This window comes from Sus scrofa, chromosome X, assembly GCF_000003025.6.
Source record: "Sus scrofa isolate TJ Tabasco breed Duroc chromosome X, Sscrofa11.1, whole genome shotgun sequence".
Lineage (NCBI taxonomy): Eukaryota > Metazoa > Chordata > Mammalia > Artiodactyla > Suidae > Sus > Sus scrofa.
This window is the reverse complement of record NC_010461.5, coordinates 121,661,085-121,684,301: the sequence shown is the minus strand read 5'-3', so window position 1 is coordinate 121,684,301 and position 23,217 is coordinate 121,661,085. Positions and strand designations below refer to the sequence as shown.

At 47.0% G+C, this 23,217-nt stretch overlaps 1 protein-coding gene across 1 annotated transcript in view; it reads left to right on the top strand.

Moving 5' to 3' along the window:
- The window catches only part of TMEM185A (transmembrane protein 185A), a 33,678-nt gene continuing 12,278 nt past the window's right edge, over nucleotides 1,818–23,217 (top strand). Inside the window, exons 1-2 of the mRNA XM_021079890.1 lie at nucleotides 1,818–2,039; nucleotides 21,818–21,994. Coding sequence (XP_020935549.1) covers nucleotides 2,002–2,039; nucleotides 21,818–21,994 — 215 coding nt within the window. The 5' untranslated portion in view covers nucleotides 1,818–2,001. The remainder of the gene's footprint in view (nucleotides 2,040–21,817; nucleotides 21,995–23,217) is intronic.

Below are 23,217 nucleotides of genomic sequence, written 5' to 3'. Positions count from 1 at the left end.
GGCGGTCCAATTCATCCCACTTGTTCCCGTGGACAGGCCTCTAGGCGCCTTTGGCGATTTGTCTTTTCAGAGCAAGAGAGAACGCTGACAGTTGTTTGTGTATCAGCGGCCCCCAGCCTGGTCATCTCTGGGCGGGCCTGCAGAGCAGTGGTTCAGCCCTGGGACCCCTGGGACCTCACTAAAGTAGTGCCTTCCCTCTGCTTTGGCTCTGGACTCTGAGCAGCCCGCCTGGTCTCCATCTGTGAAGCTCTTGAAAGGGCCACAATGTCTGTTACTCAAGTGTCTTAACTGATGAACAATCGCACTCTTAATGCCTATTTGGGGTAAGGCCACCGGAAATTAAGGCGGCGCTGGCCAGTCTGGTCCCTACTGGTAAGCACCTCTTTTTTTGCAGAGCGTAGGCTGCAGTTTCAGCAGGACACCAAGTTGCATCCTCGCTCCTACCTCCTTAGTAGCTGAGCAGCCCAGGAAACACTGCACAAGCTTCCCTGTGCCTCCTCATTTTCTTCTGGATTTAAATGTTCACTAGGAGCCTCCTCAGGGGTAGACACTGGGCTCCACCAGGAGGATGGGCAGGGGAATGAGACCAAAACTCTGGGACCGGGCTCTGGGGCTCCAGCAGCTAACAAACCTGACTCAGGTTACTCATCCTCAAAACCAGCTCATGTAATAATACCCACTTCCCAGTGGGTTCGGGAAGCCTAATGACCACTTGTGAACCGTTTTCAAGTTCTCAGAAGAAAGGTGATACATCATGGCAAACACGACTATCGTAATTGTCATCTTCTCAAGCTGCCCCCACGGCCAACCCTATAAAAGTGCCATTTGTGAAACTCTGCTCCTGTAACCAAGTACAGCTATTATCCATAATGACACTAGACTAATGTCTAAGGTATTGCTGTGCTCATGAAAAGTGCTTAAATCAGCCGGAAGTAAGAAGGCAGACGAGGTCACCTGCCGTGAGCTGCGCTCTCACTCGGCGGCAAGGAAACAGACTCCTCGAGGAGGCAGGCCCTGGAAAGAGCACCAGCGCGCACCACCGTGCTCTGAGCCCCGAGCGTGTGCCGCGCACGATTTCACAACATCTTCCCCAACGAGGTCAGGAAGTAGGTTTTATCATCTCCGTTTTGCAGAGAAGAAAAAAAAAAAAAAGGCTCCAAGACGCTGACCTGCCCAAGAAAAATGAACCTACTAGGTATAAACAGGACAGCTTAGAGTGGAGGAAGAGCAGGGCCAGGCGTGAGGGGACCACAAAGACAGAAGCCAGGGAGTCTCTGAACTAGGTTAGCAAAAGGAGGATGGCTTCCAGATCTCCAGCAGGGGCATCCCGCCTCGTGAACGGGTGGGCTGCCGAGGAAGAGAGGCACCGGGAGGGCAAGGCGGTAGGGAGGGCAGAGCACTCTGGGGCGGGGTAACCCGAGGGAGTCTGGGACGGCTGGCAGGTGTCCGCGCGCTGGCCTGGGCCTTGGGAAGGAAGCGGAGACGCAGCCTTGGGGGTCACCGCCAGACTGGACAGGTGACGCCTGGGAGGACATCGCCAAAAGGCAACCTGTCACCCGTGGCCACTACCCTCCAAGGCTCAGTCCTCGCGGGGGAAACCTCTAGAAGGCAGAGCGGGCCAGGGGCACAGGTGTCCGCGAGGACCTTCCCGCCGGACTCCGGGGCGGGGCGCTCGCTCCCCGCGGGCCTGCGCCGAGGGCCCCCGCCGCCCCGCCGCCCCCGCCGGCTCCTCCGCCCGGCGCCGGCAGCCGGGACCGCGGCGTCGCGCCAGGGCCGGCCGGCCGGGCGGGGCTCGGGCGCATGCGCGGCGGCCGTACGGAAGCCCGGAAGGAGGGGCGGGAGGTGCGGCTCGGGGTCCTCGGGGCGGCGGCGGCGGCGGCGGCGGCGGCGGCGGCGGCGGGGACGCGGCTGGCGCTGGCACCATGAACCCGCTGTAACGCGCAGGCTGCGCGGCGCGGGGGGCGGGGGGAGGCGGAGGACGGCGCTGCGAAGTTCTCCGCCATGAACCTGAGGGGCCTCTTCCAGGACTTCAACCCGAGGTGAGGCGCCGCCCGCACGGCCCCGGGGAGGCGCGGCGGGTGTGATGCTGCGGGGGCCGGCGGGGCGGCCGCGGCGCCGGGCGCCGGCCCGAGCCTCCCCGCGCGTGCGAGCGGCGCTCCGGGGGAACCGATCGGCCTCGGCGCCGGCCCGCGCCCACCTCCCGCGCCCGCCGCGCCATCTAGCCCCTCCGGGCCGCGCCCCGGGCCCCGCGGGAACCCGGTGCCCCTCCGCTGGCCCTCCCTCGTTGCTGTCCCAACTTCCCTGTCTCCGGTCCATCTTCTGGCACCCCGCTGCCTGCCTCGGTTCTCCGCGCCAGGGCTGTTCCACTTGACCCGACACCCCTACACCCCCATCCCAGCTGTTTCCTCCAGTTCCTCTCAGCCCTTGAGGTCTTCCTTGGACGAATGCCCATCCCTTGCTTGTTTGCTTCTTTGTGGAACTGATGTCTGAAACGTTGCTGACTCCTTGGAGTCGGTGTCAGGGTATAGCAGTACCTTACATAATGCCTTTTGAGGGTGAACCTGCCAATTTTCCGTACGCATTTGCTCGTCAGTCTTCACCCTAAGTTTATTTGCAGGAAGTGGATGTTGTCCTATTCCCCAGATGGGGGACAGCCAGTGGACAAGGGTGGAAGGAACCCTGGCCAGGGAGTCAAGCATCTGCCCTTGCACTTGCCCAAGTGTTCTGTAACTCCTTCCTTCCCCCGGTCTGTGAGCTCCTGACAGCAGAGACGTTTCCTGCTCCAAGCTCTGGGCCCAGCAGCTCCCGCTCTGTCCGACACAGAGTGGGCACTTAGAAAATGTTTGTGGAACTAAACGGAGCCAGAAGCCCTGGATTGGAGGCCAGGCTGTGTGTAACTGGGTGATTCTCTGCTCATCTGAAAAATAAGGAGTTGGCCAAGCCGATGGCTTAAGTCTAGGACCCTGAAGGGAATGCCGGCCTCCCTTATTTGCTGGTGGAATCTGTGCACTCGGTAACCTTCGGTATGCTACCTCCCGGTGCGGGGTGCTTCAGACGCTGAGAGGTCCAAGCGTGGGAGTGGAGAAGGGCCGGTACAAAGACGGTTTACAGCCCCGTGCAGCCTTGTACTGGCAGAGCCCAGTGGAGACCACTGTCTGGGCTGCTTGCGGGAGATGCAGGAAGTCTCGGGGGAGAGAGTGAGGATGAGTGCGTGTTGGGAATGCAGTCTTTAGGGATGGTGACATTTCAAGCTATGAGCCGTTGTGACGTCCTGGGTGCTCTTATTCCTTGTTGAGCACCGCCAAGTTCACAGTCTAGTCCAGGGTGCCAGTGTCCCAGTCCCCGTGCCGTTGTTACCATTGTTGGCCCTGAAGGCACCCTGCAGAGAGGAGCTTGTGGAGAACAGGTAACGGAGAAGTAAGTGCAGCACCTTCCTCTGCGGCTCTTAGAGGTTAGGATTGGTCTTCAGGGTCGCAGGAGTTGGATAGGCCCTGGGTGCCTATATTGTTTGGCGATGGCGATAACAAAAATAAGTAAAGGCTGAATTGTTTTGTGTCCTTGGGCCCCTCGCTTATCTGTCTGTTTAATCTGTAGAATGAGTATAATCTCCAAGCAGGATAGGGAGGCCAAATTAACGATGGATCGATTGCGGAGCACTTTATAAGTAGAAAGTTCCAGGACTGTTTTGCAAGATGACAGATCATTCCAAAGCCACCAAAAAACTGCCTGGAGTGATCGAACTGGCGAACAGAGTTGCCAAAGCAAAATAGTGCTGCGCAGATAACATCCTTAACCATTTTTTCTTCTACCTTCCCCCCCCAAAAAAAATGGGTACATGACAATTATAGTTAATATTATCGTCTGAGCAGGTGCAGAATGAACATCAACATATTTCGCAGCACTTTGGTTCGGCCGGGATGGAAACGCACCCCTCCCCGAGGCGTGGAGATCTTCTCTCGGATGCCGACCTGCTGATGCGGTGTTGAGTCAGTGGGAGTGACTGTGTTTCCTCTCGGTGGTGACTGCTACGACAGTGGCCGGCTAATGTCGCCAGGTTCCAGTTTTTCGCTGACGGTGTGTCATGCCTCAGGGATACGCCTCGTTTTTGACATCGTTCTGTGTTCTTTAGTCTTGCTCCGTGCCAAGGAGGACCTTCCCGATGACTAGGGAGCAAAACCGAGGGCCGTAAGCAGGAGGATACCTTGGGCAGGGGCCTCAAACTTTGGCAGTGCTGCCTCGCTCCCTGCCTCGAACTCAGAGCCAGTGGAACACCTGTCCCCAGCCCGGCACCTTGGCGCGTGCTGTTCTCTTTGCCAGGAAGGTTTCCCGCTCCGCCTCGCCTGCTTCACTCCCGTTTCTCCTCGAGGTCTCAGCCCGTCTTTGCTTTGCTGAGGGAAGCGTTTCTCACTTCCCTGACCGTCCACTGATGGCTGATTGTACGGTCTGCGGAGTAGGCTGTACTCCGAAATGCACGCATGTGTACCTTTAGGTTTGTCTGTGTGCTTGTTTGATTAGTGCCTGTCACCCCTGCTAGACTGTCAGCTCATGGGGCAGGGCCACGGCTCTGTTCACTGCGGTGTCCTGCGTGCCTGGAATAGATCTGGCTCCAAAGATGTTTGTGGAGGGAGTGGATGAATGAGTGAATGAGTGAATGACTCGCTCTCCAGAGCTCATAAGAGAAATCTAGAGCTGCTTTCAGCCCCTGCTGTCCTGGTGATCTGCGGCCTGGCTCTCTTTCACCCGCTTCCCTCCTCCAGAGTGCAGCCGTTCCATTGGAGAAGCCCCATGACACCAGGGCAGAGCACGCTGCCTTGACCTTGCGGATTATGTATGTCATCTGAGAGTCGTGACTGTCATGGTTTGCTGGGTCCCAGGGCATGGGCCATGGCTCCGGATCTCCTTTCCAACCCTCTGATGTTGGCAAGTCTGAATCTGCTGCTGTATTGCCAAGGCCCTGGAAAACTGACAGTGACAGAGAAGGAGCCCCAAGTGCCAACACTCAGATACACAGGACTGCCAGCTGACCCTCTGCCTGTTTCCATCTGGCACGAAACTAGTTGAGCATGGACTTCTTTTGAGTTACACAGGTTAAGGTTCGCTGAAACACCAGACCCACCAAGTCCTTCCCCGAATGCCCAAGGCTTCTTAACAGCCAGGGAGCCCTGTCTATTGAATGGGCAAACTGTCAGAAGTATATAGATTGACAAACTCTGATTCCAAGGTGTCCTGGGAGTGGGTGGCATTGAGCCGGCGCCCTACCCCTGCCACAGAGCCTTGGCATTTCCTGCTGCCTGTGGAGTTGCTGGCCCAGAGAAGGCCCTTGAGCCTTGGTAGCCAGGCAGTGCTCGAAGGCTGTGAGAATTCCGCTAGGCCTTCTGAGTCGGCCGCAGTGAGCTCCTGATGGAATGTGACACATCCCACCGGTGTCCTGGCCTGGGACAGAGGCTGAGGGATGCTGCTCTCAGGGTTCTGCCATGTGGGCGTGGAGTACTGAGGTCAGTAGCAGTTAGAAACTTCCATATGCTGCAGCTTCTAAAGCCATTCTGCAGCCTGTGCAAATGATGGTGTTTCTTATTTGAAGTCAGGACAAGTGAGTGTCACCGCTGGTAATTAACAAGAGCCAGCTACCTGGCCTTTAACAGGTGTCTGTAAAGCCCACTGAAAGCATTCATTCCTGCAACGTCTCCCTGGTTCCTACTGGGTGCTGAGAGGCATGCTCGGCGCTGGAAGACAGAATATGGTCCCTCTCCAAACTCAAGCCCAGTGGGAGAAGCAGGAATGGAAACAAATTAAAGTTCAACACAGGAGGAGGTGCTCCAGAGACAGGAACCAAGAACCAAATGCTGTGGGAGCAGGAGGGGAGAGCCGCTCATTCTGGGTAGAGCGGACCTAGAGGGACCACAGGTCGATGCGAAGGTATAATTGGAGGGAGTTCCTGTCTCCGCTCAGGGGAAACGGATCTGACTAGTATCCACGAGGATGCAGGTTCCACCCCTGGCCTTCCTCCATGGGTTAAGGATCTAGCATGGCTGTGGCTGTGGTGTAGGCTGGCAGCTGTAGCTCCAATTCGACCCCTAGCCTGGGAACTTCCGTATGCTGCACCTGCAGCCCTAAAAAGAAAGAAAAGAAGGTTTCATTGTAGGCTATTGTCAGACCAGAGGGCAGGAAAGGCATCTTAGGAGGAACAGTAAGCAGAGGCACGGGGTCCCGCCAGGGCCTGGTACGTTGACGCAGTGGCGAAAGGTCAGTGAGGTAGGAGCACTGCAGGCGACACTTGCCATGTGATTGAAAATACTGCACACAGTGTTAACAGTCCCTGTGAATGTTATTTACATACAACTGGTTTTTTTAGGAAAGCAGGCTCTAGATCCACCGATAGTGAGTGTCTGTCGGTGCCGTTAGTGAAGTGTTCAGCGCCCAGACGTCTCTTTATCTGTTGTTCTGTCATCTCACGCTGCCTGGCGTGAGAAAAGCCTGCTGATCACACCAGGGTGATTGTTGATAATGGCTCTGACTTCTAGGGCACCCACCCCATGCCCGGCCCAGTGTCCGTGCTTTACATCCATTGTCTTGAATCTTCACAGCAGCCCCGGGAGTTCACCATCAGCCTCGTTTTGCAGTGTCTTAGCTTGTGACTTCCCTGATGTCACCTAGGCGGTGAGGGGCTATAGGTCAGGATTCTGCCACACGTGTGTCTCCTGTGGAAGCTCTTTTCTGTATGCTGTGCCCCCTCTCTAACTGAGTGCCACCCCTGCAGCCCGGCCATGACACAGTAGGTCCCGTATTCTAAGGAGCCTTATATTTATGAATTGTGATTAAACAAAGTAAACCTTGAATTTGAGCTTTCTGCACCTTCATTCAGAGAAGTTCCTTGGGAAAAAGATAAATATACACACACACCTATTCCATTGCCTCTACTCCTGGCTACTCATCTGAAACTTCCTTTGAAGCACATCATAAAAGAAAATCTGTCTCATTGCTTTATAATTGTATGTCATTTTTTAACCATAATAGTGCCACCTAGTTTGACCACACAGCTTATTCACTAAACTTGGCTCAGACTGACTTTTGGCCATTTCCAAAAATCCACTCAGTGAGGATTTGGCAGCGTTGAGGATACTCAGGAGAGCAGACTGCAGGCTGTCAAGGCGATTTCAGGAGGAAAGCTCCAAAGATGGTTTGAGCAGTGAAGTGGAATTAGTGCATTGCCTCTCAGGGGGGCTGTTTAAAGGAGACAAGTCTCATTTGAGTGCATAATTTCTGGTTTCAAAAATATCATTCCCATTACTTGCTAATTACACACATTTTTCTTGGCCGCGAGTTCCTTGAAGGCCAGGACGTCGAGGTGCTCTGAATGTGCTGCAGGAGTGCATGTTGAGGACAGATAGACACGAACTCTGGGGAGCTCTGTGTTGTAGGGGAGAGACTGTGGATTGGAGGCATTTTAGATGCTTTCCTAGGACTCTGGGCGTTAAGCTTCCCGATCCTGAGCTTGGAGTTTCTAATTGCCTGGCCTGATCGCAGGCCGCGCCTGTACAAGGAGCTAGAATTTAAGATGAAAGCCTTGAGTTGAACTCTGGAGAGAGGCTCTTTGTCACTGATGCTTCGTACTTTGTCACCTGTGACCTAATAGAAAAATGATTGCCCAACGAGATTGTTACAACTTTGCTTTCTTGTAAGGCCAGTAACAGCTGAAAGAGGTAAAACTGATCTTTAACACCGGGCTCTCCTGCCCCCTTACCTTACCTCCACGGATACGGGAGCGAGCCAGTGTGGGGACAGGCTTAAGAAGAGGGTGACCAGTTCTCAAAGGCCTGGGCTCTTTCTAATGTTCCTTAAGAGTGCTTTGTTTTTATTTGGCTTTTGTGTTGTCTTATATTTACTGCTTAGATGCTCTCGGACATCTTTTGTCTTAATAAAACCAGTTGAAATTGCCACCAAGTGACTGTAAATTTTGTCAGTCAGGTTCTGCTCAGTGTAAGAGATGCAGTTCCTTTAAAACGTCAGGAGAATGTCAGTTAGCAGTAGGTCAGGTGGAGCCATTCTCTAAAGATGCAGCCAGAGAGGCGCTCACAGGGCTGTGTGTGTGCACGTGCACCTGCTGCAGTTGGAGCCAGCAGTGTTCACGGAGGAAACTGATGGCTCTGAAAAGAGTCTAATTGCATTCTTTTGGCTTGCAGAAAACAAGATACGAGAACTTTTATACTCACAGTGTCGTGTTTTTACTAGGTATGTTCCTTCCCTGCCTGAATCCTTCTCCCTCCCCGCAAAGCGGAGAGCTGGAATTGGAGCCTCAGCAGAAAGCTCCATGTACGTTTCAGGGCGGGTACTGGCTTTGTAGTTTGACCCATGTGACACTCCTTAGTGATCTTGCGCTGCTACTACAGATTCAGATGAGAGCGGAGTAAATCCATTTTAAAGGTGTAATTGGAAAAGTGAAATGTAGGAAGTAGTGGTTTGATGCCAGAATATCCATTGGAACCTCCATTTGCCGGTTTGTGGAGAATTAAGCAAAGTCTATTTTTATACTTGGACTCTAATCTGAATGTTTCTTGAAAAGTAACTCAATGTAGTTTAGGCTTTTTTTTTTTTTAAATAAACTTTCTTATCACTGTGTTACTGCTGTGTCATAATCTTTTCTTACCAATCAGTTTGAAAGTTCCCGTTTAATATGCAGTTATCTTTTTTACTTGGCTCTAAAATGTATTAGTAGAGTTGATATACTATTCTTCTTCTTTCAATTAAAAGCGTGTACAAATTACATCTTTTACAGTTTCTGATGATATTACTGTATTTTGTTCGGTGGCCTCTGGAGTTTGGTCATGTTTTCAAAGAGCCAGCTGTTCATGTTACCTATCAATTTCGTTTTTGTATCTGTATTTCTACATTTATTATTTCCATATTTTGGCTCCTCCCTCCCAATTTCTTAGATACAAACTCAGTTCATTGGTTTTCCTTTTGTCTCTTTTTTCTTTCTTTTTTCCTTTTGTTTACACTTTTGAAGTGGATATATTTTCTCATAGCTTTACTTTGGCAGCAGCCCAGGTGTTTGGTGTTTCAGTAGTATTTTAAATATTCTGTAATAGTTTCCTGTTTCATCCTTGATTTAGTCATTATCTAAGGAAGGAAACAAGCATTATTTATTATCAGATGCTTGGCGCCAAGCCCTGCACTGAGGGCCGCCTGGTAGGTGATTTAATCCTTGCCTCAGCATTGCCTGGTAGAAGTGGTATTATCTGCATTTTGCTTGTGGGGAACCTGAGGTTCAAATAAAGTTGGACAAATAATCTCTTCCACTCCACTCCACTGCCTAACACGTGGCTCTTGAAGAAGCTCCATAGGGTTAGGCAATTTTCCGTGTATTTTTGTCAGTTGATTATGACTTGGGTAGAATTTCTGCCTCCAGTCTCTAGCAACTGCAGTCTGCCTTACATATTCTTCTAAGCCTTCTGTCAGTGTTTCACTTGGAAAATCTTCTGTGGCCCCCTGTTGCCTATTAATAAATTCCAGGGACTTTGCCTTGATATTCAAATCCCCCTACCTTCTTCCTCAGTCTACCTGTCCCTTATTTCCTCTTGTCCTGTCTCCCCAAGATTTACAGAGTGTGCTCCCTGTGTTCCAGTCTCCTGGGGTACACAAGACTCTCATATCTCCTTTGTCTGGAATTCCCTGTCCCCCAAGCCCCAGGAAAGGAATCTTCCATGTCCATTTTACCATGATGTATAGTGACTTTCTGCTAGATGAGCCCCCTGTGCTCCTGTTAGGCTGGAGCATCTTTGAGCATCTTTGGGGCAGAGACTGGTTCTTTTCCACACATTGCAGGCTCTCAATGCCTGTAATGAAAGCATTTTTTTTTTTTTTTTTTGGTTCTGCTACTTAATTCTCTTGATAGAACCTTGCTATCTTTATCTACTCTAGTGTTCATTTCCATCGTTCCTTTCGTCTGCTTCATCTACTGATAAAACTGACTTTATCTGTCATGATTTAGTAGTAGCACATAGAAGCCCACAATGAAAATATCTCCAGGAATTCCCTGGTGGCACAGCAGGTTAAGGATCTGGTGTCACTGCTGTGGCGTGGGTTTAATCCCTGGCCCCAAGAACTTCTGCATGCCATGGGCGCGGCCAAAAATACAAGGAAATATCTCTGTATAGTTTTAAAAGAAATATTGTCAGGTTATTTTCATATCCTGTGGTCATTTAGGTTTTCATTATTTAGATTTTCTTGATTAGTCATTTTAACACTTTTTGCTTTGAAATCTAATTTATCTAATCACTGTACTAGTAAACTGCTCTTGTCCTTACTCAGTCACGACAAACCTGTGTCACCTCCTTTCTTGTAGTTGATTTGACTTTTGACATTGGCTGCAAGCTTGACTCTTGACTGCAGCAGATTTAGGTCTTATTTTTTAATCCAGCAAGTGACCTTTCTTATTTCAGGCCTGTGATAGGCAGAATGATGACACCCCTCCCCCAAATATGCCCACATCCTAATCCTTGGCACCCGGGACTTTGTTCCACTGCATGGCGAAGGCGAATTAAGGTAGTAGCTGGGGTTGTGATTGCGAATCCGATGACCTGAAAATAGGGAGATTATTCGGGGTTCTCTGGCTGGACCCATAACCCCAGGTCTTAAATGGAGAAGGAGGAGGCAGAAGAAGCGGTCAGAGTGAACCAACATGAGGCGAGATGCTGGAGCTCTGAAACTGGAGCAAGGGCTCATGCGCCCAGGGGCTACGAGGCAGCCCCTAGAAGCTTCTCTTCTAGAACCTGCAGAGGGATCACAGCCCTGGCAACACCTTGATTTTAGCCCAGTGAGACCCATTTCAGACTGTCGACACTCAGATCTGTCAAGAAAATGTTTGTGCTTTTTTAAGCCGCTGAGTTGGTGATAATTTTGTGAGGCAGCGCTAGAAAACTAACACCAGGACACCTCATCCTACGTGTGTTTCTCCAATACCAGTACCCGCAGTTATTTTCTATACTGTTATTTGTCCTCTTGTAAGTTCATCTTGTTTCCTATTTTTCATTCTTCACGTAGTAGCCCCAGAACTCACTTTTCCAACATCTTAATCCTCATTATTTCCACTTCTCTCCTATTAAGTAAGAAAACTCTTTGAGGGAAGGTAATGAATCCAGCTTACAGGGTTTACCTCCCACCACCACCTCATCTGCTTTTTGCTTTAGAGTCTGAAACTCCTTTAGAAAATATTTGCTTCGGCCTGTTATCTAATTTACCTGTGACCCTATGTGTTTATCATTGTCCTTGCACTTGGCAATGTTCTGATCTACTGCTTTCCTTGAACGGTTCTTCCTGCTTTCCAGACCTTTGTTTCTGGTAATGATACGTGGAGCCGTGGGCTTTGGTTGACGGATTGCTTCTGATTTTCTAGATTTTGTGATCTCTCTCCCCCTGTGCTTCCAGAGAGAAAAGTGCTCGCAGCTGGTTCTGTTGTCCATGTGAGCACTCGCTTCTCCTAGCTTGTGAGGTCCCTTCAAGTCCTTTTCTTCTCCCAAGTCTAGGGACAAAGTCCTTCTTCTCTTGGCATTTTTCGGTGGTAGATCTCTTTCTTCGCAGCAGCTTGTAAAAGCCTCCTCTTGTTTCTGGGCATGAGTCATCATAACTGACATGTATTTAGTGCAGCGCTTAACAAAATATTTTTCACAGCCCCCCTTGGGGCCTTGAGAACCTTTCCAGGTGTCTGGTAGGTCAGACCTATTTCCATAATAATACTAAGGTTGTTAGTTCCCTTGTGGCACAGAAGAAATGAACCTGACTAGCATCCATGAAGATTCGGGTTCAATCCCTGGCCTCGCCCAGTGGGTGAGGGATCCGGCGTTGCCGTGAGCTGTGGTGTCGTCGTTTGCAAATGCAGCTTGGCTCGCACGTCACTGTGGCTGTGGTGTAGGCTGGCAGCTGTAGCTCTGATTCGACCCCTAGCCTGGGAACCTCCATATGCTGCAGGTGTGGCCCTGAAAAGCCAATCATAATAGTAAGATGTTCTTTGCCTCTTGCTCTTGGCTGACATCTGCACTGATGGTGCGAAAGCAGAGGTGGGTAAAGTGCTGGCACCTGAGCATAAGTCAAGCCAGTGATACGAAATCATACCAGTTGTCACTGGATATTTCACATGGTGCCTGCAGTTAAAAAAAAAAGTCAGCTTCACTTAAGAATGTCCTTAATAAAGCAGAAAATATACCAGTCTCATTAAATCTTGACCCTTGAGTGCACGGCTATTTTAATACCCTGAGTGACAAAATAGGAAGAATGCATAAAGGCCATCTGTTATATACTGGGGTATGGTGGTTGACTCAAGCAAAAACACTTGTATGCCTGAGTTGCAAGCTGCTTTTTTCATGGAACATCATTTTTACTTGGGAAGACAACTAGCAGACAAGATTGTGGCTAAATGTATTTGTGTATTTAGCAGACATTTGCTCAGAAATGCAAGTGACCCTGTCACTTCAATGAAAACAACTGATGGTGTGGTTTTTTTGCAAATGGTAAAACTTGAGCTTTCGAGGGACAATCACAGTTTTTGGAAATTTGTATTCACTACCGTAAGCTTGACAGCCTTCTAAAACTTAAAAGTATTTCTGAGGAAAGGGGTTGTGATAGTAACGCATACTAATATGATTTGTTTGTTGCTGTTGTATAGTGAAATGTGTCCGCATTTGAAATATCTTCATTACTTAGTGAACCCATATTCTCTGGTCACCCTACATGGCATTATAGTCATGTGAAGATAAAAGATTCGTTCAAGTGCAAGAGAGAATGCAAAGTAGCAGATTTTAATGTGGCAGATTCCACACCACAGTTAACTTTCAGGGAACTACCACTGGTTGAGTTTGGGTGTCCTATCAAAGAAAAATATCCGGGAGTTCCCGCTGTGGCACAACAGGATCAGTGGTGTCTCTGGAGCACCGGGACGCAGGTTTGATCCCGGCCCAGCACAGTGGGTGAAGGGTCCGTCCTTGCCGCAGCTGTGGTGTAGGCTGCAACTTCAGCCCCGGAACTCCATATGCTGCAGGGCGGCCAAAAAAGAAAAAAAAAAAAATCCTCCATTATCTGAAAGAGCAACTAAACACTCAGTTCTTTTTTGACCGCATATCTGTGTGATGTCAGATGTTGTTTATATGGTTGAACTCAGACAACATATCTCAACAGAATGAATGCAGATGAGGGTACTATAACCTAGGGGCCTGCTAAAAAAAATTGCAAGACTCTAAAAACAATTTTGGAAAATAGTTTTTTAATTAAAATAATGTTCATGTTAATATATAGCGAGGTTATTATTATTTTTCATGAAGTAATACATATTTTTAAATAACAGTTGTAAAATATGATACAGTAAACAGCACTAGGTATAACCCATATAAACAAAGCTCATTGGAGTCCTCAGTCTTTTTTAAGGGTGTAAAGGAGTCCTGCTACCAAAACTTTTGAGAACCACTAATTTAATGCTTTACACAAAGCCCTTTTCATACCCTCTATTCCCAACCATCCGTCCTATGGGCTACATATTACTCTGATTCTATGGAGGAGAGCACTATGAAAATATCTGTAGTAGCCTAATAAAGCCTGAATGCACTCTAGTCAGCAGCCTCTCCAGATCTGGTGGCGTGCCCGCTGGAGCTGCACTCCCGGAGGCTTGTTTATGAGTTGAATTTGCTGAGTACCATCTCCTTGAAATCGCCCCATTTTTCTCCAATGGACGTTGCTTATGTTACTGTTCCTAGTACAGAAGTAGCGGGTGTACCTTTCAGAAAGAGGAGCAGTCTTAAGCAGAGTATAAAGCTCGGCCTTCATCCTCCCCACTGGAGGTCACTGTTAACCCTCTGTGTGTATCCAGGTGCTTTCCAAGAATTTTGAATCACTACTGTAAAGTCAGCATTGTATGGTACTCAGTTAAAGGGACTTTGGAGTCAAATAGATCTTAATTCGAGAGCTCTGTGAGCTACTCGCTGCTTGGACAAACACTCTCCCCTCTGGCAACCACCTATTCTCTGCGTGTATGACTTTGTTTCTGCTTTGTTATGTTTGTTTTGTTTTTTGCTGTCCACATACAAGTGAAGTTATACAGTATTTCTCTTTCTCTGACCCGTTTCACTGGGCATAACACCCTCTGGGTTCATCTGTGTTGTCAGAAATGGCAAGAGTTCGTTCCTTTTTAGGGATGAGTGAGATTCCATCACACACATACCCCACATCTTTTAAATACTCATCTGTTGGTGGGCACTTAGGCTGCTTCCGTTTCTTGGTCATTGTAAGTAAGGCTGCAGCGAACATAGGAGTGCACATATCTTTTTGAATTCATGTTTTCATTTTCTTCATATAAATCCCCAGGTGTGGAATGGTTGGATCATATAGTAGTTCCGTTTTTAATTTTTAAGGAACCTCCATACTGTTTTCCGTAGAGGCTGCCCCAGTTTATGTTCCTGCCAGCAGCAGTGCATGAGGATTCTCCTTGCTCCGCATCCTGCCAGCAGTATTTGTGCTTTGTTGTTTGTTTGTTTTGGTCTTTTTGAGGGCCGCACCTGCGGCACATGGAAGTTCCTAGGGGTCGAATCAGGCTGCAGCCACTGACCTACGCCACAGCCCCTGCAACGCGGGATCCGAGCTGCATCTGCGACCTGCACCACAGCTCTCAGCAATGCCAGATCCTTAACCCACTGAGCAAGGCCAGGGATCAAACTCAATATGGATTAAAAAGTTAAATCTAAGACCTAAACCCATAAAACTAGAAGAAAACATGGGCAGTGTGCTCTTCGACACCAGCCTTAGCAATATTTTTTTGGATATGTTTCCTCAGGCAGGAGGAAGAAAAGCAAAAAAAAAAAAAAAAAAAAATGGGATTACATGCATCGAACCTTTAGAATAATCTGATGAGTGTGAAAGGCTAAATGATATTCCTCAAAGATAGCTACTTCCTAATCCGTGGAATAGTGAATATTTCCCTCTGTGGCAGAAAGGAAAATATTATCTTGTGTGGCAAAATATGTGATGAAGTTGAAGATTCTGAGATGGGGAAGAGTATCCTGGATGATCCACGTGGGCTCTAAATGACTTCATGGGGTTCCATAGAAGAGGGAGGCGGAAGGAGGTAGCATTAAGAGGAGGAGGGAATGTGATCGAAGCAGAGAAAAGAATCTGAAGATGCTGCCCTTCTGATTTTTTTTTTTTTTTTTTTTTTTTGTCTTTTTGCTATTTCTTTGGGCCGCTCCCGTGGCATATGGAGGTTCCCAGGCTAGGGGTCGAATCGGAGCTGTAGCCACCGGCCTACGCCAGAGCCACAGCAACGCGGGATCCGAGCCGCGTCTGCGACCTACACCACAGCTCACGGCAACGCCGGATCCTTCACCCGCTGAGCAAGGCCAGGGATCGAACTCGCAACCTCATGGTTCTTAGTCGGATTCGTTAACCACTGCGCCACAACGGGAACTCCCGCCCTTCTGGTTTTGATGACGGAGGAATGGACCCAAGGTGTGCAAGGAATGCAGCTCTGGAAAGTGGAAAAGGCAAGGAATTGATTCTCCTCTAGCCTCTGCAGGGAGAAGGGCCCTGCTGACACCTTCTTTTTAACCTAATGAGCCTCGCTTGGGACCTTTAACCTCCAGAGCTATGAGAATAAACGCGCAGTGTTTTAAACCAGGGTAATTTGTTAGAGCAACCGGAGGAAACGAGTAGAGGGTGTAGATTTAAACAGGGTTGAATTTTCTAAACTATAAAAATGGTGTCTCTCTCCCCTTTTTATTTAGATCTTCACATTTTTTGGTAGTGTTTGTTAGGTTTCAGAGTATAAGTCCTGCACATATTTTGTTCAATTTACCTCTAAATCTTTCATATTTTGATACTGTTGTAAATAGTAGTTTTCCATAAACGTTTCATTTTAAATATTATTAGGTTTATAGGAAAATTGCAGTAAATGATAGTTTTTTAAAAAAGACTCCGTGTCCATTTTCTCATTGCTGACATATAGAAATGCAGCTTTTTTGGTGTATTGCAACTCTGCTAAATGCACTTATCAGATTTAGTAGCCGTTTTGGTAGAGTACTTAGGACTTTCTACATAGATAGTCACGTTGTCTGCAAATATCAGATTTACTCCTTCCTTTCAAATCTTTATCCCTTTTATTCATTTTTCGTGTATTATTTTTGTGAGTAGGATCTCCAACACAATGTTGAATAGATGTAAGGAAGTGGACGTACTGGTCTTGTTTTCAGTCTTAACGGGGAAGTATTTAGTCTTTTACCGTTAGGCATTTTTAACTAGTTGTTTTTTTTTTTTTTTTTTTTTTTGTACAGATAAGCGTTCTATTCCTAATTTGTTCAGAGCTTTTATCTTGAATGATGAGTGAATTATGTCAGATGTTTTTTTCTGGAACTATTGAGATAATCGTATGGCTTCTCTTTTTCATTCTGTTAATTCAGTGAATTACATTAATTAATTTCAAATGTTATTGCCATCCTGGCCAAACCACACTTAGTCATAACGTAATATTCTTTTTATATATTGCTGGAGTCCATGTGCTGGTTTTTTTTTTTTTTTTTTTTTTTTTAGGGGGTTTGCATCTGTCTTCATGAAGGATAATGATTTGTAGTTTTCCTTCTTGGTCAGGTTTGGGTATCAGGATAATGGTGGCTTCATAAAATACATTGGGAAATGTTCCCCCCTCATCTTTTTTTGCAAGAGTCTGTGAAAAATTGGTGCTATTTCTTCCTTGTGTGTTTGGTAGGTGTTTTCTGAGTCTGACATCTTATTTGCAAAAAGTGTTCCAACTACAATTTCAGTTTCTTTAATGGATAGAGGGCTATGAAAGTATTTCTTCTTGTATGAACTTTGATAATGTCTTCAAGAAGTTTACTTGCATAAGGTTGTTCATAATATCCCCTCCTAATCCCCTGTAATTTTTGTAGGATTTGTAGTGATGTCTCTGCTTTCATTCCTGGTATTGGTAATTTGTATCCACTATTTTTTCCCTGATTGGTCTAGCTATATAGGTTTACCAATTTTCTTTTCAAAGAACCAGCTTTTACTTTCATTGATTTTCCTAACACCTTTTTATTATAGTCATTGATATTTGTCTGTATGTTATTTACTTTGACTTTTAAAATAAATTTCCTTCTCTTCCTAGTTCTTTATGGTGAATTGTAGATTGTTGATTTGAGATCTTTTTTACTAAGCATTTGATACTATAAATTGCCCTTAAGTATTGCTTTAGCTGTATCTCACATATTTTGATATATTGTATTTTCACTTTATTTTTTTATTTTATTTCTATTTTTTGTCTTTTTGCCTTTTCTAGGGCCGCTCCCATGGCATGTGGAGGTTCCCAGGCTAGGGGTCTAATTGGAGCTGTAGCCACTGGCCTAAGCCAGAGCCACAGCAACGCGGGATCCGAGCCGCATCTGTGACCTACACCACAGCTCACGGCAACACCGGATCCTTAACCCACTGAGCAAGGCCAGGGATCAAACCCGCAACCTCATGGTTCCTAGTCAGATTCATTAACCACTGTGCCACAATGGGAACTTTTGTATTTTCACTTTAACATAGTCCAGAATTTGAAAATTTTACCTTGTGTTTTTTTCTTTGACCTATGTGTCATTTAGAAGAGTATTGTTTAACTTTTAAGTATTTGGAGAATTTTTCAAATATATTTGTTATTGATTTTTAGTTCAGTCTCATTGTATGATTTCAGTCCTTTTACACTTGTTAAGGCTTGTTTTATGGTCCTGAATTTGGTCTGTCTTGGCAAATGTTCCATGTGCACTTGAATTCGTATTCTGCTGTTGTTGGGAGGAATACTTTATCAATGTCAATTAAGTTAATGTTGGTTGATAGTGTTATTGCAGTAATTTTCTACGTGTTATATCAGTTACTGAGAGAGAAGTGTTAATTTCCAGTATTATTTTCTCCTTAATATTTTAATTATTAATATTTTCTAGATTTATTTTGAAGCTTTGTTATTAGGTACATAAATATTTATGGTTGCTAGATCCTCCTTTGACAAATCACCTCTTTAACATTATGAATGCCCCTGTTTGTCCTTGGTAATACTCCTTGTTCAAAAATACTTTCTAGGAGTTCCTCTTGTGGCTCAGTGGTTAACGAACCCGACTAGCATCCATGAGGACGCGGGTTCGCTCCCTGGCCTTGCTCAGTGGGTTAAGGATCCGGCGTTGCCGTGAGCTGTGGTGCAGGTTGCAGATGCGGCTCGGATCCTGCGTTGCTGTGGCTCTCGCCTAGGCCGGTGGCTATGGCTCCTACTAGACCCCTAGCCTGGGAATCTCCATATGCCATGGGAGCAGCCCTAGAAAAGGCAAAAAGACCAAAAAAAAAAAAAAAAAAAAATCCTATCTGGAGTTCCCATCTTGGCTCAGTGGTAATGAACCCAGCTAGTATCCATGAGGATGCAGGTTCGATCTCTGGCCTCACTCAGTGCCTTAAGTATCAGGCATTGTCAAAATCTGTGGTGTAGGTCACAGATGCAGCTCGGATCTGGTGTTCCAGTAGCTATGGCATAGGCCGACAGCTGCAGCTCCAATTCGACCCCTAGCCTGGGAACTTCCATATGCCGCAGGTGTAGCCCTAAAGAGAAAAAAATGTATTCATCTTATATTGCAGGAGGCAGAATGGTCCCCCCCCCCGCCGCCGCCCCAAAAGATACCCAGGCCCTTAAACCCTGGGACCGTGACTATGTTATGTTACGTGGTAAAGGGGATTTTGCAAATGTATCTAAGATATTAGTTTCTGTTGCTCCCATGAAAAATTACCAGAGACTTATTATCTCGCAGTTCTATAAGTCAGAAGTACAAGAACAGCATGGCTCAGTTGGATCATCTGCTTAAAGTTTCACAGGGCTGGAATCAAGGTGTCAGCAGGGCTGTGTTCCTTTCTTGAGGTTTCTGCTTCCAAACTCAGTTGGGTTCTTGTCAGAATTTAGTTCCTTGTGGTTGTAGGGCTAATGACCCCATTTCCTGGCTGGCTCTCAGCTAGGAGTCTTTTTTTTTTTCTTTTTAGGGCCGCACCTGTGACATACGGACGTTCTCTGGCTAGGGGTTGAGTCAGAGCCCCTGCTGCAGGCCTACTCTACAACCACAGCAACACAGGACCCAAGCTGCATCTGCAGCCTACACTGCAGCTTGCAGCAACACTGGGTCCTTAACCCACTGAGCAATGCCAGGGATTGAACCTGCATCCTCACAGACAGGTTCTTAACTCGCTGAGCCACGATGGGAACTTCAGGAGTCCTTCTTAACTTCTGGAGTCTGCCTGCATTCCTTGGCACATGACTCCCTTCCTCTGCCTTCAAAGCCAGCAAAGGCAGATTGAGTCCCTCTCGCTTTTGGAATCTCTCTGACTTCCCCTTCTGCTTCATCTCGCTTCTGCCACATCTCTCTAACTTACTTGTATGCCTTCCTCTTCTCCTTTTAAGGGATCATATGATTACATTAGACACACCAGGATAATCCTGGATAATCTCTCTATTTTAAGGTTGGCTGATTAGTAACCTTAATGCCTTCTGCAAAGTCTTTTCATGGTAGTATGTAGATTAGTATTTGATTGAATAATCGAGAACAGGAATTTGGGGAGCGTATTTAGAATACTGCCTACCACAGTTGTGAACTTTAGGATACGAATAGTAGCCTGGATTATCCCGGCGGAGCCAGTCCACTCACATGAGCTCTTAAAAGCATAGAACTTTCTTTGGAAGCAGGAGCAGTATGGCAGAAGGAGAAGTCAGAAGCATGAGAAAGACTCAATATGCTGGTGCTGGCTCTGAGATGTAAAGGCCTATGTACAGGGATCAGAGAGCGAGAGAGAACTCTAGAAGCTAAGGGCAGTCCCCAGCTGACAGCCAGCAAAGAAACTGAGGGCCTAGTCCTGCAACCACAAGAAACCATATTGCCAACCACCCGAATGAATTGGAAGCAGGTTCTTCCCAGAGTCACCTGAGAAGAACGCAGCTAACTGACACCTCGATTTCCGTTGCGAGGCTCTGAGCAGAGAAACCAACCAAGCCTGTTTGGATTCCTATCATTCACAACTGTGTTTTAAGCTGCTAAGTTTGTGATAATTTGTTGTAGCAGCCGTAGAAGACTGAAACAGATGTTAATATAGTCACTCTGACTTCTTTTGGTTAGGATTTGCCTGACATAACTTTTTCTATCTGTCACTTTGCAGGTAGGTAAAATTAGGTTTCTTATAGGTAGCATATAGTTGTCTTGCTTTTTAAAATCTAGTCTGGGAGTTCCTGTCGTGGCTCAGTAGTTAACAAATCCGATCCCTGGCCTCGCTCAGTGGGTTCAGGATCCAGCATTGCCGTGAGCTGTGGTGTTGGTCACAGACGCGGCTTGGATCCCACATTGCCGTGGCTGTGGGGTAGGCCAGCGGCTATAGCTCCAATTAGACCCCTAGCCTGGGAACCTCCATATGCAGCGGGAGCGGCCCTAGAAAAGACAATAAAATAAAATAAAATAAAATCCAGTCTGACAATCTTTGTCCCTTAGTTGATATTTAGACCATTTATAGTTAATGTAATTGTCAATAGGATTGGGTTCTAATTGCCTTCTTCTCTTTTTTTTCCCAATTTTTTTCTTCTTTCTAACTGCCTTCTTACTGAAGTCTGGAAATCACCCCCAGGCAGCAAGCTGGGAGCATTAACAGAGTTTATCTCCTTTGTTTTCTTTCTTTCTGCCATCATTGTCCTTTATTGCCTGTTGTCCAGAGTCTGAAAACTGCTGTTTCATATATTTCATCCAGTTTCTTGTTTAAGGTGGGAAGGAAAATCCCATCTCTCTTATTATATCAAAGCTGGAAGTAGAAGTCCTCAGCAGTGTAATTTCTTTCTCTTCTTCTTCTTCTTTTTTTTTTTTTTTTTGTCTTTTTGGGGCAGCCCCTGCAGCATATGGAGTTTTCCAGGCTAGGGGTCAAATCGGAGCTGTAGCCGCTGGCCTGCACCACAGCCACAGCAATGTGGGATCCGAGCCGCGTCTATGACCTATTCCACCGCTCACGGCAACGCCAGGTCCTTAACCCACTGAGCGAGGCCAGGGATCGAACCTACGTCCTCATGGATACTAGCCAGATTCGTTTCCGCTATGCCACAGTGGGAACGCCATGTAATTTCTAACTAATATTTCTAAAACATCCTCTTCATGAAGTCCCTTTTATGTGAAGTATGAGCGCGTATGTATGTGTATATAATTTAATTAGTCACAAACAGTTTAATACATGTACTAAAATATTACCGTATATGAATATGGCAGACGGCTACCTTTAAAAAAAAACAGACTCAAGTAATCAGTCAGTGGCAGAACTTGCCCACATCCTGAACATGTCGGCCTTTTTCAGTCTCCATGCCTTGGTATGGCTCGTTCCTTTTGCTTGGAAAGCTTCGCCATCTCACGGCCTGCTTGGCAGCTTTCCAGGTATCCCCCAGAACCAGCTCCAGGGTCACGAGCTCTCTGCTTCCCAGTGCCCTCAGACAGAATCCGTATTTCTTCTGCTGGGCTCCCGTCACACTCCACCCATGGACCCGTTTTGGCACATGCCATGCTCTGTTATAATCTCATGTTTCTGTGTGGACTCCCTCCTCCCAGGCGGCCCTGGAAAGCAGGGAGCTTATTTTGGGTCTCTTTATATTTCTCTTCTCCTCTAACAGCAGGGTGCCTACTGCACGGAACTTCTCAAGAAATGAAAATGTTGAATGAGGGACTCTTTTCATGTGCTGGAAAATGGTGCTGTATTACTCGTTTTAATATCACGTATTTGTAAATGTGAATCCTCTGTAATCATTTGACTTTTCTCCTAGTAAATTCCTCATCTATGCCTGTCTGCTGCTGTTCTCTGTGTTGCTGGCCCTTCGTCTAGATGGCATCATTCAGTGGAGCTACTGGGCCGTCTTTGCTCCCATATGGCTGTGGAAGCTAATGGTCATTGTTGGAGCCTCGGTTGGAACCGGAGTCTGGGCACGAAATCCCCAATATCGGTAATACTTCTCTACCAAACCTGCTGGTCTCTACCCTGAGAGGGTCGTTTCTTGCTTTTCACGTTTGAAAAAGTAAGGACTATTTTCTTTTCTGCCTGCCTGAGGGTTTATAAGAACTTTAATATAGGCGAGCTGAGTTCTCAGTTTTTAAAAATGAAGTGTTTGATGTCCATTTTTCTACAAAACGCTGCTACCTGAGGCACTTAAGTTCCGAGCCAGCACAGAAGAGTTTGTGTAACCTGAAGTGCATCCAGACTACAGAAGCTTTATGCTGTGCTAGGCAAGGAAGTATAAAGCCCCGTGTTGGCAGGAGCAGCTCTGTAACCCCTCGGACATATAGCCTTCTCCAGTTCAGCCCTGGAGCGCTCCCCTCGCCCCGCTCTCCTAGTTCCGAGGTTTTAGGGCTGTTGGTGGTGTGGGGGAGCAGCTCGGCCAGGATACTGGGAGGCCTTGAGACAGGAAAAGGTGAGACCCAGATGCTGTGAAGGAGAGCAGAGCCTCAGGGGCCAGGTAGAGACGGACCCTTGACCTTCCCCGATAGGCCTTTCTTCTTGGGTGCCTTAGCTGGTCCAAGTCCCTGGACTGGCTCACTCCGGTGTGCAGCCTGCTGCTGCTGGGGCCCATGGGACTCTCCCTGCTCTCCCTTGCAAAGTCGAGACCTTTAGAAAGGAAGAGGGGGGACTTGAGAGTGAGGGCCTATCCTAAACCATCACCAGGAAGATGGGGAGTGAAGAAATGCCCAGTAGGCAGTTGGCAAGGGCAGAGGGGGACACGGACAGCTGCTCACGTGAGAAAACTGTAGAGTTTGGGACCATCTCAACTTGTTGAAATCTTCCTATGAACTTTAAAAATAAGATGTAGATCATGTAGGATGCGTTAGCACAGACATATCTAAGAACTTAAAAATAGCCACCCAGAGAGCCTTGGCAGATGAGGGCCATTCGTGTGTAGCTCAGGTTTTTTAAGTTCTTAGTTTGTTTTTGTTTTTGTTTTTGAGATTACCTGTGTGCCACAAACCTTTTATTTTTTCTGAGATATTTTCAGATATCTAATGGTTGCTACTCAAAGAATGAAAAATTAAATAGCTAAACATTTTAAGTTCCACCAGTTGATATTTGGAAGCCATTGAGCTTTACTGGTTTCATTTAAGATTCAAGATTCCTTTAAGAAAAGGAATTGTGTGTGCATCCTTGCGTGCCCTGAATGTAGAGACATGGTCATTC